Genomic DNA, 17207 nt, shown 5'->3' with positions numbered 1-17207 from the left:
TCTTGTTTACTGTCTTGTTTACTGTGTTTTACCTGCACCTGGCTGAGTTAGAGAATGCTCTGAATGTTTCATTTACCTGCTGCTTTCAGGTTCAGCTACTTCAAGAATACTTGTGCTCATTTCGTCATGTACATTTGACCGCAATTTGGTGTGCCTATGTTTGTCCAGCATGAATGGTGTCCTTTTACTATTTCGTTAAATCTCTTATGTGATCAGTTTTATCACGGTTCATACTACTTCTATCTGGTCGATCCAGAGTGCTTTTTCTGTTACTTTATTTTCAAGATTATTTGAGTTATTTACTCAAATTGGAGAAGCAGCATAATTTGATTTGGGCTTCAACATAATTGTTTAAAACTCTATATTATTTCAATTAAAGTAAGGCCCGCTGGAGCTCAGATCAAATGTGGATATCGTGCTCACTGTTCTGTTTACAGCTACTTCATTGCTACCATCAATACTGGAATCCAGACTTCTTGCAGAGTTAATTGGGAATATACATTACCTTTCGATTACTTGAGAATTCCAAGAGAATTGACTGTACAAAGGTTGACCATGACACTTGGGTTGTTAAGAGTCCAAACGCAAGTGATGGGCCTCTGAACAATCATCTTCGGTCGTGACTTGGGATCAGCGAGGTCAGTTATAAACAAACATGGCTCAAAAGGTCAGCCTTGAGGAGTTTCCTGAACTGTCAGTAAATGGGGTCCAAATCCCAAGAAGAGCGTAAGGGCATTCCACAGTCATGGGTGCTGTACGCCCAATGATCTGTGTACATGGCCACCCTCTTTACTGATTGCAGATCTAGCAGATAGGCAGGTGACGGCTGTAGCTGATCCTGTACATAATGCAATATTTTATTCCATGTTTTTTGAGGGGTTAGCTAACGAACATAGACACTACGTGTGTCTAAAGCATGTTCAACCAGTCCAGGTCCGCCTCTTAAATTTCATCTTCTAAAACTTCTGCACCAAATTCACCATCAAATTATTTTCCCAAAAGAGACGTGTTCTTTAGTCTAAGTTATCTGATGCTTAATTTGTATTGTGCTTCTACAGCTTCGTAAAGTCTGAGTTCTGTACATCATGGATGACATGTTTTTTTTATCAAGTTATGCCAGAGGATTCCGATTTCTATATATTATCTTTAGCGCCAAATATTTATGTTTATGTTAGTAACTTGGGATTGCTGACTATGCACCTAATAAGAATAATTCACGTAAAGTCATTACATTTTTGATGTGCATATTTAGAAAAGGCAGAATGTCATCTGCTTAGGCTGATAATGAGTACCTACAAGGATGAGTTGGTGGTAAGCACATTTTGAAAGAGGGGAACAGAAAGAAAACAAGCATTGGCATAGCGAATAGGTCTCGCCTTTGGAACTTTATTAGTGTTTAGACATGCAACAGCTGATATTGTTGCACCAAGAATATTGTACTGCATAACTAAACACTAATAAGGTTCCAAAAGTTAGACCTATTGGCTATGCCAATGCTTGTTCCTTCTACTCCCTAGTCCTGAATCCATTCTAGTCAATGGGCCCTCAGCCTCCTCCCGAGGAAGCATGTGGCACACTTCACGTTCATAGCTGTCTACTTTACATTTTTGGGTAGTAGCAGGTCGGCAGAGTTTGTATGTGACATCTCAACGCTCTACACTACTTGTTCATTGTGAGCAGATCTAGAACACAGCTGCAGTTATGTTTATAATGATGAGATACATTTCTAAAACAGCTCATCTTGTGTGCGATGCAATAATATCAATGAAAGGCCTTAAAAAAGCAGTAACACTTGCCTACTTTTGTATCTCAAATTAATTATTCAGTTTAGTTTAGTGTAGTGTCACAATTAACAATACAGTGGACAGGAGTGAGGGAGAGACTTGAGTGCATGGAACATGGGAGAAAGCGTCAGCCAGAGAATAACAGAGTTAAAAGATTCTTGCCAAGGTAGAAGTCCTACAAAAAGTGGTGCTTAACAGGGATGGAGGAAAGCTGCAGTGGCGGCTGCTGCCACTAAATCTTGGTGAGAAGCGCGGGGGGGGGAGAATACTAAAAAGAATAAGCACAAGTACCTGCTGCCGCTGGACGCCGCCTCAGTGTTCCTCTGCTCCCACCACCTCAGTGCTCCTCTGCTCCCTTCCCCACCCAAGCCTGATGCTACTCTCATGCTATTACCCAGCATGACAGAAGAGCTGGGATTGGTCTGAGCGGGATTTAATGACTTCCTTGGTACATTCCAGTATTGCGACCTCTTATTAGAAGCGCACGCGGAGGCAAGTATTAATTAAATATATCTTCACTAGACATTCACAACACTGTATCAATCTTTTCCAGTTGGGGGAAATGGCAGCGGGGAGGCTCGCCAGTAAGCTATTGCAGGAGTCTAGTTTACGGACTGTTGATCACTGCTCTGGCCCAGTGTGGAATAGAATGTAGTGACGGGTCTTTGATAGATCTAAGGTGCTGCAGAGGCTATGAATGATGGTGTTGAAAGAGTCATGAACGGGTTAAAGCGATTTCCAAGATTTCTGGCAGGGGTGGGATGATCAGTTAGGAAGTAAATGGATTGGATCTAGTAGGGGCTTCGGTGCTAATAAAGAAGGGAAATACACGCTCTCCATTTTCTGATGAATTTAGCACAAGGGATAGTAGCGCCACCCAGTGGAAACAACAATGACACAGCTGAATATTCATTTCTGGAGATGGAGAGAGTAAGTTAGTTGGAAAGGAGAAAGAAGCAGCCTTGGTCTTAAAAGCGTAAAGCTGGTAAGACAAAACAAACGAAGAGAGGACATCACTGAGAGGAATGGTGTAGGCAGACGACGGAGGCAGCCATAGAATGATCCTTCAGGGACAGGGTGGAGACAGCTTTCATGGACTATGGGGCAGAAAGCAAACAATCTTGACACGTTCATGCAATGAAGACTGCGATCAATGAACTAGGGGCGAACATGTATTATTGGCAAGTTTTTCCCTCGGATTCAATAGATGTTTTTTTTTGTTTTTTTAAGGGGAGCCTAATTGTTCCACCTCAAAAAAAATCTTAGCAGGTGAAAACTATATTGAATGTTGCTCATTGGGTATGCATCATTTTAAGCAAATCGTAATCAACAAGTAGGGGTTCCATGTGTGGGCGATCGAAGAAAAAACGACCGACATCCTAGATTAACAAGCACAAGCTTGCGCGGCAGCAGGGGGGAGGAGGTGGGCCTGCGCGATTCACTTGTGGGAGCGATAATTGCTACCATATGGCGGCGCTTGCTCCCGCAAGTGAATCACCACACGTGCACGCTTTGCCATTAAAGGCAATGGAACGCGTGCACGTTTTTGGCCGATAACAAAAGATCTTTTTGCCTATGCAGCGCATGCGCACTGCGTAGGCGAGACCTAAAAAGCACAATGCTGTTAAGAACTAGGGGCCAGATGCACAAAGGTATATTGTAATAGTAAACCTTGAAATTGGCAATATGCTATGGTTTGCAATTCCTAAATAGTTTTTGGTACCTATTAAACTCATTTACCACTCGCAAAATGGGTTTAGTGATCCCTAATGTTTCACAGTTAGGAAGGGGCGTGAAACGGGTGTCCCCTAACTGAGATTCTGTATGGCATGTACCAATAATTTGACACTGTAATTGTGGACATAAATCATCAAACAGTTACCGACACCTCAAAGAAGATGGTAACTTACTTGCCAAAGGGACACGTTCCCTTGTGCAAATGGTGTTGGCTGATTTCTGGGGAAGCAGACAGAGAGCCAGTGCACCACAGCCTACTGTCCCCAGTGTTTTCCCCAAACGGGAATCTTGTTTTTTTCTTTCAAAGAAGCACCAGTTCCTTCAAGAATGATGGGCTGTTTAACCCCTTCCACGCTCATGACGAGCTCAGCTCGTCATGAGGTACGCCTCTCGTACACTCATGACGAGCTGAGCTCGTCATGTAACGCGGGTTTTTTAAAAACTCAGCGCGCCGCGGTAAATCCTACCGCAGCTAGGGTGTTAAAAAAGATTCCTTTTTAAAAATGCAGACAAAGGGATGGTGGTTTGCTGTTTATTGTAGGCCACCTTCCCTATGATTACCCCCAATCGCACATAGTGACCTGCTTAATTAATATTCATTAGCCAGGTCATTCTGCGTCCCCTTAAGGCTGGAGATTCTGCAACGTGACATATTCGTGCACAGGCCACATTGCAAAATTATAGATTGGTCACAAAAAATCGGTGCGAGATTTGCTATCACTTTATGTGACCGTTCTTGGTCACTCATTTCCTTGTGTTGTCAGTCGTTTCCACAAAACAAAAAAGGTAACCTCAAATGATTATAAATATTTTTTAAATATGAATCAATGGATGTACCCTAAGGAACTTACAGTATATTTTACCCACCATAAGACAATTACATCTTACCCAGAGCAAGTTTTGCCATCTGTAAATTATTGATCCAAGACTGTTTACTGCCAGGGGAACACGTATTGAAAATACCAGTGAAGAAGGTTGGCCGGCCAGATCTGCCAAAATACAAAAAAAGCATAAAGAAATAATTAAATCCTCATGTGAACTGTTTTGCATCGTCCACTAACATTTATTTTCATGCCAAACTGTGCGTTAGGAAAATAAAATGTGACTAACTTGTCTGGCTTGCCAGGGAGCTGCAGCTGGATTCTGCAGCGATCTGCAGCTCGGATTTCATCCTCTTTCTTTAGGATGAGTTTCTGCAAACCAAGCGTCCAGTCTTGGGCAACTGCGTGATTTAAGTTCTAAAAAAATGTAAGGGGGAAGCGTACAAGTAGAATAAGCTGCATACTTGACGGCACAGTCTAAATCACATAGAGGCTCCACTCCATAGTTACCCACTTTGGCATCCATGCCAGATAGACACTAATGCCATAGAAGGTGACATTAAAAAGCAACACATTTAATGATAAAATGATATTTTCATACGCGATTTCCAGAGAGCAAAATGAAACCCAAGGAAATAAATTCCATTGCATATTGCAGATGTCAACAATTGTATCATGCGATGAACAATTAATGAAGGGTTATCGGTGTTGGAGGACCCTAAAGCTCTACTTGACAGTCCCTGAGGAATAGTTCACTGAATTGGAAGCCTTATTTCTGCTTTTTGCCCCACTAATCCTTTCCTAATGATTGCCTGTCACATGAAGCAGGTGGCCAAAATGTATTGGGAACATATGTTGGTGCTTATATAAGCCTCAAAATAAAACGAGCATTGGCAAAGCCAATAGGTAGCGCCTATGCAAGCACTACTGGCTTTGCAAATGTGTTTTAGCGACATTGTACACCAGCGTAGCTGCTGTTTAGCATGGCTTAAAGTTAGTGACATACAGGAGAGTGACGTGGAATGTCATAGAACGAAATGGCGAAGAGCGGAGTAGACTGTTGTAGAGTAGAGTGGCAGAGAGTGTCGTATAATGGAGTGGCATAGTGTGGAGTCGGGAAGAGTGGCATACACTGGAGTGGCAGGAGAAGAGTGGACTGGTGTTGAGTGCATTGTTGAAGAGTGTTGCAGAGTATAGTGGCGTAGAGTGCAGTAGCATTTAATTCAGTGGTGTATAATTCAGCTTCATAGAACGCGGTGGTGTAGATTAGAGTGGTACGTTGTAGGGTGCAGTGGCACAGAGTGCAGTGGCGCAGATTGGAGTGGGGCAGAGTGGAGCGGGGCAGAGTGGAGTGATGTAGAATTGAGTGATGCAGAGGGTAGTGAAGCAGAGTACAGTCAAGTAGCATAGAGTGCTGAGTAGAGTCTAGAGTGCAGTGGCATAGAGTGGTGCAAAGTATAGCGGCATAGAGTGGTGTAGAGTTTAGTAGCAGAGAGTGGTGCAGAGTAGAGCACAGTGCTGTAGAGTGCAGTGACAGAGTGCAATGGTGTAGAGTGGATTAGCATAGAGCAGAGTAGTGCAGGGTAGGATGGCATAGAGTTCAGTGGCAGAGAATGCAGTGTTGTAGAGTAGAGTGTCAGAGTGCAGTGATGTAGAGTGGAGCAGAGTAGAGTGGCGTAGAGAGCAGTGGCATAGAGTACAGTGATGCAGAGTAGAGTGCACTGGGGTAGAGTGCAGGAACAAAGTGCAGCTGTGTTGAGTACATAGGCATATAGTGCAGTGGTTAAGAGTAGGGTGGCATAGAGAGTGCACCAGCACAGGCCAGAGCAGTGTGCCCATACAGGTCTAGATCATACACGGTAATATACCGAGTAGGAGGTAGGGGTGAGTGACACTCACCCAACTCTGAACCAGCAAGGCCCAGGTCAGTATGCCTACACTGGGAACAGTGCAGTCAGTAAGTCATCCAGGAGGAGGCATGGGATGACGGACTCTTTCCCACTTATGCACCTGCACAGCAAAGGGCAGTGTGCCACACAGGGCCATGCCGGGCAGGACACCATCTAGAAGGAGGCAGGTGTAAATTACACTTAGCCACCTGTGGAACTCCACAGCACAGTGAAGTGTAGCCATACAGGGCCAGACCAGGAAAATCACCACCCAGGTGGAGGCAGGGGTGACTAACTCTTACCCAGGTCCGTGTGCCCACAATGGGTCACTTTATTCAGCGAAACACCTGAGAGGAGGCAGGGAGTGAGTGATTCTTTCCCACCCATGTACCTTTGAGGTTAGCCCTGTGCAAATCTATGGATGTGATTAATTAATGCTGGGCTCACATGGATCAAAGTCTGAAGGTGAAAGAGTAAGGGAAGAGCGAAACATGCCACCTTTCATTACTTGGGGCCTTGCTGTCAGTTCTGGTCTAGTAGGAGTTAAGAAAAGCAGAGTCTGTGAGAGGAGACATCAGCCCCAGAGCTGTCATCACTCTCAAAGATAGAGGATCAGTTGCCAAGATCAGAACAGAGAGCCCGGTGAGTCACCAGAGAGTTTACTCACTCTTTACAGACAGGGTGGAGCCAGTGAGGAGCCAGATCAGGCGCTTTGCATGTATTTTGCAAGCTGTTTACTAGACTTGAGGTACATTTATTCCTGACAGTAGATTCAAGTGGGGGGGGGACTTTGTTGTAAAGTCCATTTTCATTTACCGTTTTCTAAAAGTTATTAAATGACTGAGAGGAAGAGTTCAGGAGAGAGTGCCGGCTACGTCATCTGCAGAGCAAGACCACTGACTCATTGTCAGTGAAATTGCTCTCCCTCCCTCGGAGTTCCACCATTAAGTGAGGCCTTCTGCCGAGCCCCTGCTCTCTTGAGTATTGGTGTTCCAGACCCTCCTCCACCAGCAGGTTTTACCTGTGCCTCGTCCATGGTGGACATCTGTCTCCTTTCTCTTGCTCTGCTTTTTCTCTCCTTTTTCACTCGTTTTTTCACTCATTTCGATCTTCCCCCTTTCACTCTCCTTCTGTGTCTTTCCTCTGTTTTCACTCATTTTTCACCCTCATCTCAATCTCCCCCTTACACTCTCTCCTCTGTGTCTTTCCTCTACTCTGCGTGCACTTTTGCTGCCTTATTGGCACTTTCCTCTCTCTTTTTGACCTTTTTCTCAGCCTTTTTCCACCCGTTTTTTTCCCCGCCACTGCTGCCCCCGTGGTGCCTCCCCCCAGCACTACCAGCGGACGGGCCCAGTCCAGCTTCCCTCCCCGCTCCCGCCCCCCAGCTGTCCAGCCCTCCCCGACCCCTACTTAATGGCGGCTGCGTGCCGAAGATGCGCTAAAGGCAAGCCCATCTGCATCCGTCCGCGACCCGACTGAGACCGCGACCAGCGCCAGGAACCCTGGATCTCCCCCCCAACGCTACAACCCAGCGGCACTCCACGCACTCAACCCAGGCAGCAACAACAACTGCAAGCTAGCTCCGCCGGCCAACAACCACGGGCCCTTCAGCTGTCACCGCTGCCATCAAACCTACAGCACCGCCAGGAACATGGACCCAGCACAACCCGACCGCAAGAACCCTCAACGTCAGATCACTCCATAAACATGCCACCGAAATCTGGGACCTCCTCGACAACACCACCCCGGACGTAGCGTTCCTCAAAGAAACATGGACCATCAACTCCTTGGGACCGGTCATCGCCATCGCCATCCCCCAAGGATACAAGATCTCCAGGAAGGACCGCCCCAACTGCCCGGGAGGAGGAATCACCATCATCCACAAATCCACCCTCCGCCTGAGCACACTCCCTGACGAGTCCACAGACCTGATGTAACACCTTCACTTCAATATACTGGCCAGCCCCATCACCTCTGAGAAACCCTCATCTACCAACCCCCTGGATCCCGCGGACCTTTTGCTGAATCCATCACAGACATCATATCCCTACAGGCCATCGCATCCACCAACTACACCCTGCTGGGAGACCTCAACTTTCACCTCAACAACCTACTGGACCCCAGCACCACATCCCTCCTGGACAACCTCCACAACACTGGACTCCGACAGATCATGACCGAACACACGCACTCAGCAGGACACACCCTCGACCCCCTGTTCACAACAGGAAACCCCATCACCTTCAGCCACACCACTGAACTCCCATGGACCGACTATCGATGCGTCCACTTCACCTTCAGAACACCCACCAACCACAGATACCAGCACCTTCTCCAACAAAGAAATTGGACCAGAATCACAGACGACCAGCTAACCTCATCACCCAGCAACTCCATCCCTACCGTCGCAGAAAACAATGACCCCAACGCCGCAGCCCGAACCATGCACAGATGGATCACCGACAGTGCCAACACCTTAGCCCCCCTCAAGAAAAACAACAACACCCACGCCAAGAAAGCTAGGTGGTTTACCACTGAACTTGGAGAGGCCAGACGCACCTGCCACCGCCTCGAAAAGGACTGGAGGAACACCAAATTCATAGAAGCCCACAACAACTTCAGAGCACCACCAAAGTCCACCACCAACTCATCAGAAAAACAAGGAAAAAAGCGATCGAAGACAGAATCTCCACCCACGCACACAAAGAACTCTTCAACATCATCAAGGACTTCACCCAACCTTCCACCAACATCCCACCCTCACAAGATCTATGCGACAAACTGAGCACCTTTTTCCCCCCACAAAATCAAGAGCATCTACGACAACTTTGATGAAGACAACCAACACACTGAACCCTCACCAACCTCCCCCGACACCATGAAGCTAATGATCGACAACTGGACAGCCCTCACCACTGAAAACACACTGAAGACTATGAACTCAATCCACTCCGGGTCCCCCACCAACCCCTGCTCCCACCACATTTTCAACAGAGCCGCCAACACCAGCACACCCATGCTCCGCCACACCATCAACCGCTTCCTGGCAACCGCATCGAACCCAACGACTGGAAACACGCCAAGATCAACCCCCTCCTCAAGAAACCCTCGGCGGACCCTACCAACCTCAAAAGCTACATCCCCTTGCTCCCCTTCCCAGCAAAAGTCATTGAGAAAGCTATCAACAGCCAACTCGCCACATTCATCAAAGAGCACAACATCCTCGACTCCTCCCAATCCGGCTTTATAAAAAACCGCAGCACAGAAACCGCCCTCCTCGCAAGAGATGACATCTGCACCCTACTGGATAAAGGAGAAACAGCAGCCTTCATCCTCCTCGACCTATCAGCAGTTAAAACAGTCTCTCACCGCACCCTAATACACAGACTCCACGACACAGGGATTCAAGACAAAGCCCTCGACTGGATCCGCTCCTTCCTCTCTGACAGAACACAGCCGGTCAGACTCCCATCTGACCATACACCAACCACCTGCAGAGACCCCCAGGGGTCATCCCTCAGCTCTACGCCCTTCAAAGTCTACATGGCTCAGCTCGCCCCCATCGTCAGAACCTACGGACTCAACATTGTGTCATCCTCAGACGACACCCAACTCACCCTCTCCCTATCCAATGAACCCATCACCCCCAGACACAATTATCAAGAAGGCATGGAAGCCATCGCCAAATGGATGAGCTGCATTCAACTAAACACTAACAAAACAGAAGTACTCATCATGGGCCCACACCCCGACGCCTGTTACAACACCTGGTGGCCCCCACCCTCGGAAGTCCGCCCACCCCCACGGACCATGCACGCAACCTGGGAATCATCCTGGACTCTAAACTCAAAATGGACCACCAGATCAACGCTGTCTCGTCCTCGCTTCCACACCCACCTCCTCCTACGCAAGACCTTCAAATGGATCTTCCTCGAACACAGAAAGACCTTCACTCATGCCCTGGTCACCAGCAGACTCGACTATGGCAACGCACTCTATGCTGGAATAAACAAAAACCTCACATGCAAGCTACAGAACATCCAGAAAGCCGCCGCAAGACTGGTCCCCAACCTGCCAAGACACTGAAGTATCTCCCAGCATCTGCGCACACTTCACTGGCTCCCCATCGAAGCTAGAGTCACCTTCAAGATGCTCACCCACGCTCACGAGGCCCTCCATGACACCGGACCAGCATACCTGAACAGCCGACTCCAATTCCACGCACCACAAAGTACCCTACGATCAGCCCAGCACTCCTACACCATGGTCCCCCCGCACTAGAAAGACCAGATCAGGCAGCAGCTCCTTCTCCTTCCTCGCAGCCAGAGCCTGGAACGCCCTCCCTCTCCACCTCAGACAGACAACATCTCTCCCCACCTTCACAAGAAACCTCAAAACCTGGCTCTTCGACAGACCCCCTCCTTGATGGACTGGAACCTGCGAAACCCCCCTCCCCCAGTGCCTTGAGGCCCTCACAGGTGAGTAGTAGCGCTTAACAAACATGTGATTGATTGATTGAGTTTTACTAATGTTGGGTGGTTTATTGGTGATCTTTAAGACATGGTAATTAATACCAGCCATTCAAGAGCACTGTTTGTGCAAAGGTTCCCCTGGACCTATGTGTAAACCCGAGGGTGGCTGGGTGGAGACAAGCAGTAGTGGAGTAGTGCTTCCAGATAATTACTAACAATAGAGATGTGTAACAAAGCAAAGTAGAGGTGCACAGTTACTGTCTGATTACAAGCTGCACGGTGCTTGGGGCCCTGGAACTAGCAGGAACGGAATCAGTGATTCATGTTGGTAAGTTCATCTTTGAGTAGTTACAATACAGGGCTGCATGTGATGAATTTGCTATTCCTAGTACTATCATGCTCTTCACCACATCTGTTGCAGTCCTAAATCTAAGTAAGTTTCTGCATAAGAATGCGGCTGCTTTCAGCTGGAGGAATTTGTGAGTGGCAACAATGGGGGCTAAGGACACTCAATCAATCAACCAGCGGGTTTAAAGCGTCCTACTCACCCGTGAAGGTCTCAAGACGCTAGGGGGGGGCTGGGGGTGGCAGTGAGGTGCAGCTTTGGTTCAACCTTAGAGCCAGGTTTTGAGACTTTTCTTGAAGTTGTGTAGCCTAGGGGAGCGTCTGATGTTGACTGGGAGCTTGTTCCAGGCTGGTCGCAATGTAGGAGAAGGTTCTTTCACCCGCTCTGGTCCTGTGGATGTGTGGGGTTTCTGCTAGGTTGGGGTCGGCGGAGCGGAGGTCCCTTTTAGGTACAAGGAAGTAGACTTTCATTGAGGTATTTGGATCTGGTGTTGTGGATGGCTTTGCAGCCGTGACTGAGTAGCTTGAAGGTTACTCTCTGCTGGATATGGAGCCAATGGAGGTCTCGTAGTAATGTTGGGTGATGTGCTCATTTCATGGGATGCCGAGGACGAGTCTGGCTGCTGTGTTCTGGAGTTTGCGTAGCAGGGATTTGTTGATTCCAGTGTGGAGGGCGCTTCCGTAGTCCAGTCTGCTTGTTATGAGTGGTGGGTGACGGTCTTTCTGGATTCATGGGTGATCCACTTGAAGGTCTTGCGGAAGATGCGGAGGGTGTTGAAGCAGGTGGAGGCGACGGCGTTGATCTGTCGGGTCATGTTGAGGGAGGAGTCGAGTATGATGCGGAGGTTCTTCTCCAAGTTGAACTTCAAGACAGCTGTTTCTCGTCCAAACTGCAACATTTTTCATTCCATCTTGAAAGCCGAGTCTGGTGGTTTCGGATCATTCGTGAAGGAGTGGATGAGCTTGGTGTCATCGGCGTAGGATACAGTGCTGAGTCCATACTGTCTGACGATGGCAGCGATAGGGACCATTTAGATGTTGAAGAGCGTGGGTCTGAGCGATGATACTTGTGGTACTCCGCAGTTAATCTCTGTGGGTTCAGAGAGGAAGTGCGGGAGTCTGATCCTTTGGGTTCTCTCAGCGAAGAAGGAATGGAGCCAGTCAAGGGCGGTTCAGTGTATTCCGGGGTTGTGGAGTCTGGCTGTGACAGTGCGGTGGGAGACGGTGTCGAAGTCTGCGGAAAGGTCGAGTACGATGAGGGCTGTGGTGAGGCCCTGGTCGAGGAGCATGCAGATGTCGTCTGTGGCAGCGAGGAGGGCAGTCTTGGTGATGTAGTTGCCGTTGAATCCTGATTGGGTGGGGTCAAGGATGGAGTGCTCTTTGATGAAGATTGTCAGCTGTGTGTTGACGATCTTCTCGGTGACTGGCTGTGAAGGGAAGGAGAGCATGGGCATCCGCAGGGGGGCAATAGCCCCTCCTTGCCCCCCCTGCGGATGCCCATGGTGCCAAAGTCTGGATGCCTGTGCCTGGGAGCTGGCGCCATGATCCTGGGATCCGCTGGAGCACGGTGACACGGACAGTGCTGCAGGATTATGATGGAGTTGAGAACCAGGAGGGGGACTCACCAACGGTGTGGTAAGCTTGCGGACTAGAGCATATGGCCCTATGGCGCCAGAGTACTAGGGCTGGAGGCCGGCACGCAACACCCATTGGACTCAAAGGGCTTCAGGACCCCCCGTCGTGTGTGGCAGCCCGGGATGAGACAGCTTCCCGGGCACACACACAGCCGCACCCGAGTATTTCACAGGTCTTTTAAAGACCTTTTGCTTGTTAATGAGGCTTTGATGTCCCCCCTGCTTAGAGCCCCTGCAGCTCCACTCTGCTTTTTGCTTGAATAATTAGCCCCCCCCCTGAATTTTTTCTTAGCCCCCCTCCCCACCGAAATTTGACTCTAGTTGGGCCTGTTGGAGACAATGGCTAAAAGCTAAAGCTTAATATAAATTACCCACACCAACGACTCCATTGCTAACTAGCACACAGAGCTGCACCCATTTTTTTTAAACTGTGCTTTCCCTTTCCACCGCGGGAGTTTTGGTGGATGCCTCCTAGCTTATACTGGTCCCTTATTGAAACAGACTTGCACATGTGAGAGACCTGATGCAAGGGGCAGAGGCATAAGCTGTGCCGTGTTTTAACCCCCACAATACCATTGCCCACTGCCTTATATCCCTCTGTACCCCAGACCTTGCGCTCACTGCCTTGTATCCCTCTGTACCCCACACCTCGCGCTCACTGCCTTATATCCTTCTGTACCCCACACCTCGCGCTCACTGCCTTATATCCCTCTGTACCCCACACCTTGCGCTCACTGCCTTATATCCCTCTGTACCCCACACCTCGCGCTCACTGCCTTATATCCTTCTGTACCCCACACCTCGCGCTCACTGCCTTATATCCCTCTGTACCCCACACCTTGCGCTCACTGCCTTATATCCCTCTGTACCCCACACCTCGCGCTCACTGCCACAACATATCCCTCTGAACCCCACACCTCATGCTCACTGCCACAACATATCCCTCTTTACCCCACTCCCTGCAGTCACTGCCTAAAATCCCTCAGTACCCCACACCTCTCGCTCACTGCCTTATATCCCTCTGTACCCCACACCCTGCAGTCACTACCTTATATCCCTCTGTACCCCACACCTGGCGCTCACTGCTACAACATATCCCTCTGTGCCCCACACCTCTCGCTCACTGACTTATATCCCTCTGTACCCCACACCATGCGCTCACTGCTTTATATCCCTCTGTACCCCACACCTTGCGCTCACTGGCTTATATCCCTCTGTACCCCACACCTCGCGCTCACTGCCACAACATATCCCTCTGTACCCCACACCTTGCACTCACTGCCACATATCCCTCTGTATCACACTCCTCACACTCACTGCCTGATCACTCACTTTACCCTGGCATTCATCTTCTTCGTGTTTTCTTTCCCCTTCCACTCGTTCTACCTCTGTTCAACCCCTTACTTCTTTTAGTACCTTACTCCTTTCTCAATACCTCTACTTCTTTTTCCTCTTCAGTAACATCTCTCTGACACATCTCTGCACTTCTGTTATATTAATGCACCCCTCTACCTCAACTGTTTACCTCAGTCTTTATTATTCCCTTATCCTCAGCTGTCTCTACCTGTCTCTGACACTCCTCACCCTCTCTCTACCTGGCCCTCTCACGTTCTACAACTGCGTTATTCTCCCCTCTCTATCTTTGATTTACCTGTCTCTGCCCCTGAATCTTTTTCTTTTACACCTCACTTCTCTGTCTACACTTAACCCCTCGCTACCCTTCTGTTTGCCTCACTACGGTCTTTACCCGACTCACCTTTCAGTGCCTCTTCCCATTTTGCCTCCCTCACGGCGCTCTCCTAACATGCATCTGTTTCTCCCCTCACCACCATGCCTGCCTCTACCCCTCCTTACCTTTCTAACCAGCCTAACTTTCTACCTTCCTGTTATTTTTTGTTAGTGAACCTTTCATTTCACACCTCCGGTTGTATTACTTATGCATTCAAATTGAGTAGGTCAATGCTGTGCTCCCAACCAGACATCGAGACCCAGTCCCCTAGCCTCTCAACATGCCCAGATATAATAAGAAGCATTGGCATAGCCAATGGGTCTCGCCTTTGGGACCTGCTGCATAACTAAATACTTATAAGGTCCCAAAGGTGAGACCTATTGGTTATGCCAATGCTTGTTTTTCTCAGCTTGGCCTGAGCATTACCCAATCCTGATTGTCTGCCATTTTAGCCCCGCCCCTATTGATTAACATAAGCCATGCCCCTTCATTTGCCAGGGTAGCCCCCCCTGGAAAAACTTCTGCGGACGCCCATGAAGTAGAGTGATATGTCGGGGGTTCTTCAGGTCTGTTGGGTCTGCGAAGGATTTCTTGAGAAGGAGGCTTGACTTCTGAATGTTTACAATCGTCGGGGAAGGTGCCGGATTTGAAGGAGGCATTGATGGTCCGACGTAGCTCAGGCACTAAGGCGGCGGTGGCTGTGCGGAAGATGTGCGGGGGCAGGGTCCATGGGGGCTCCTGAGTGAGTGCTCTTCATGGTCGTGGTGGTATGTTCGGTGGTGGCCAGGGTCCAGGTAGTGATGGTGGGTTGGCTGTTGTCACTGGAGGGAAGGGTGATTTCTGGAGTCAGCTCATTGAAGCTGTCGTAGAGGGCCTTGATTTTCAGGTGGAAGTAGGAGCCGAGCATGGGAGGGAGTGACGTTCATGGCTTTGCTGTGGGGTTTAGTGAATTGCTGGATGATGTTGAAGAGTTCCTTCGAGTTGCTGGAGTTGGTGAGGATTTTGCTCCGGGTGAAGGTCTTTTTGTGGATCTTATGCTTTGGTGGTATTCTGTCATGGTGTTCTTGTAGGTGGTCAGGTCTTCTGTGATTTTGCTGTTTCTGCATCATTTTTTGAGATGTCTGCCGGAGCGCCTGGCTTCTTGGAGGTCGGTGGTGAACCAGGTGGCCTTCAGGAGACGTCGTCTGTCCGTGGTGCGGAGGAGAGCGGAGGAGTCAGAGATTGTCTGCGCAGTTGGTAATCCACCGGTGTAGATTCATGGTTGCAGAGTTGGCATCGGTCGAAGAGGGGGGTGGTCGTGGATGAGTGTGGAGTTGAGGTGCTCCTCTGTGACCTTGCCCCAGTTCCTTCACGGTGGGTAGGGAGTGGGGAAGTGGGTTTGAGAGCAGTGGGTGTGTTGAAAGAGAAGTGAACGCAGGGGTGGTCCATCCAGAGGGGCTGCATGGTTCCCACCTGCGAAGATGGGTAAAGTACTCTGGGGACAGAAAGGGCATGAACGCCCACTTTCTGGCAGTATAAAGGTGGCAGCAGATGTTTGTGTGACCACTCCTGTAATAAAGATCATGCTGGCTCTCACGTGGTGCAGGCGCAATCTCAAGGCGCATTCCTTTTTTCAAAGAGGTGTGACTTGAACTTGAATAGGTGTGACCTAGTGCAAAGGAGTTAATAGTTTCCCTCTGAATCCTCTACTACTATTTCAGACACAGTTGCTGTCAGCGAGGACACTGTGTGCCACAGTGCGCCTCCTAAGGTCGACCCTTTAAAGAAGGGTAAAGGGTTCAATAGATCCCTCCCTGACCCTGTAAACAGGCGCAGTGAGGAGATCTCTGCCTGCCCCCTTTGTAATGCAGGCCCAGTTGCGCCTGCAAGGTAAAAGACAGACTGGTTGTTTCTAACAGCATGTCTGAACATGCACCCACTAGAAACGGTGAAAAAATAAAACAGAGGATGGAGTGGGAGGTGTAGGGAGCAATAGAGAGGGCCTGCAAAAACGTGCACTCTGATGGAGTGTGATACTAAAAAAAAAAAAAAAAAATGTTAAACATGCTTTCATGGTGTGCGCATATCAGTATAAGCTATGAGGGCCAGGATGGGTTGCACAGTGAGCGCTCAGGATAATGCTGTGGCTGAGCATCCAAGATAAGAATCTGGGGGAGGAGCAGCACAGGAGGTCAAGCTGCTTCACCTAGGGAAGAGGTCGGGGGAGGAGGAGACAAGCAGGTGTGCGAACACTCTTGCTCAGAAAGACGAAGGAAGCTCGGGAAAAGTGGATACAAATAATACTTGGGCCTTGGAAGACAGATAAGAAGAATACAGGAAGAACAACCGGAAATAGTATGCTACAATGACTAAAAAAGGAGGAAAAGTAAGTAGCAAGCGCACAAACAAATGAAAAGTAAGGGTTGAATGTAAGCCGCTTTTAAGATTTATATTAATACAATTGATTTCGCAAGCGCAACGCAAGGAAATGTGACACCTAAAAATGGCTTTCGAAGAGAAAAATTTATCAGATTCATTCGGCACTCCAGCCTAAACAAGATTCATACCCAACACCACTTGAAACTATTTGATCAGTTGTTTTATTGCAACAAGAGAATTTTAACACATCAGCATTTTGACCAATGTATTAATATGAATATTATTTTCTTGATTTATGGTAATCATAAGTCTCTTTTTTCACCTTTCTACCAAAAAACTGTTCTAACACAAATATGAAGCCAAGAGGATCATAAAATATCTGTGTTGCTTTGAGCATAAAATGTATATAACATTTTGAACTAGGACCACAACTAATCT

General features: G+C 48.4%; 1 protein-coding gene across 7 annotated transcripts in view; it reads right to left on the bottom strand.

Moving 5' to 3' along the window:
- The window catches only part of ARHGEF10 (Rho guanine nucleotide exchange factor 10), a 1140991-nt gene that overhangs the window by 466438 nt on the left and 657346 nt on the right, over positions 1-17207 (bottom strand). For all 7 annotated transcript variants that reach the window (XM_078647916.1, XM_078647912.1, XM_078647917.1 and 4 more), the window contains 2 exons: positions 4632-4759; positions 4410-4510 (listed from right to left, as the gene is read on the bottom strand). In XM_078647916.1, the coding sequence (XP_078504042.1) occupies positions 4410-4510; positions 4632-4759 (229 nt within the window). The remainder of the gene's footprint in view (positions 1-4409; positions 4511-4631; positions 4760-17207) is intronic.

This window comes from Lissotriton helveticus, chromosome 6, assembly GCF_964261635.1.
Source record: "Lissotriton helveticus chromosome 6, aLisHel1.1, whole genome shotgun sequence".
Taxonomy (NCBI): domain Eukaryota; kingdom Metazoa; phylum Chordata; class Amphibia; order Caudata; family Salamandridae; genus Lissotriton; species Lissotriton helveticus.
Note: the sequence above shows the minus strand (reverse complement) of the source record. Positions and strands in the feature narration are given on the sequence as shown.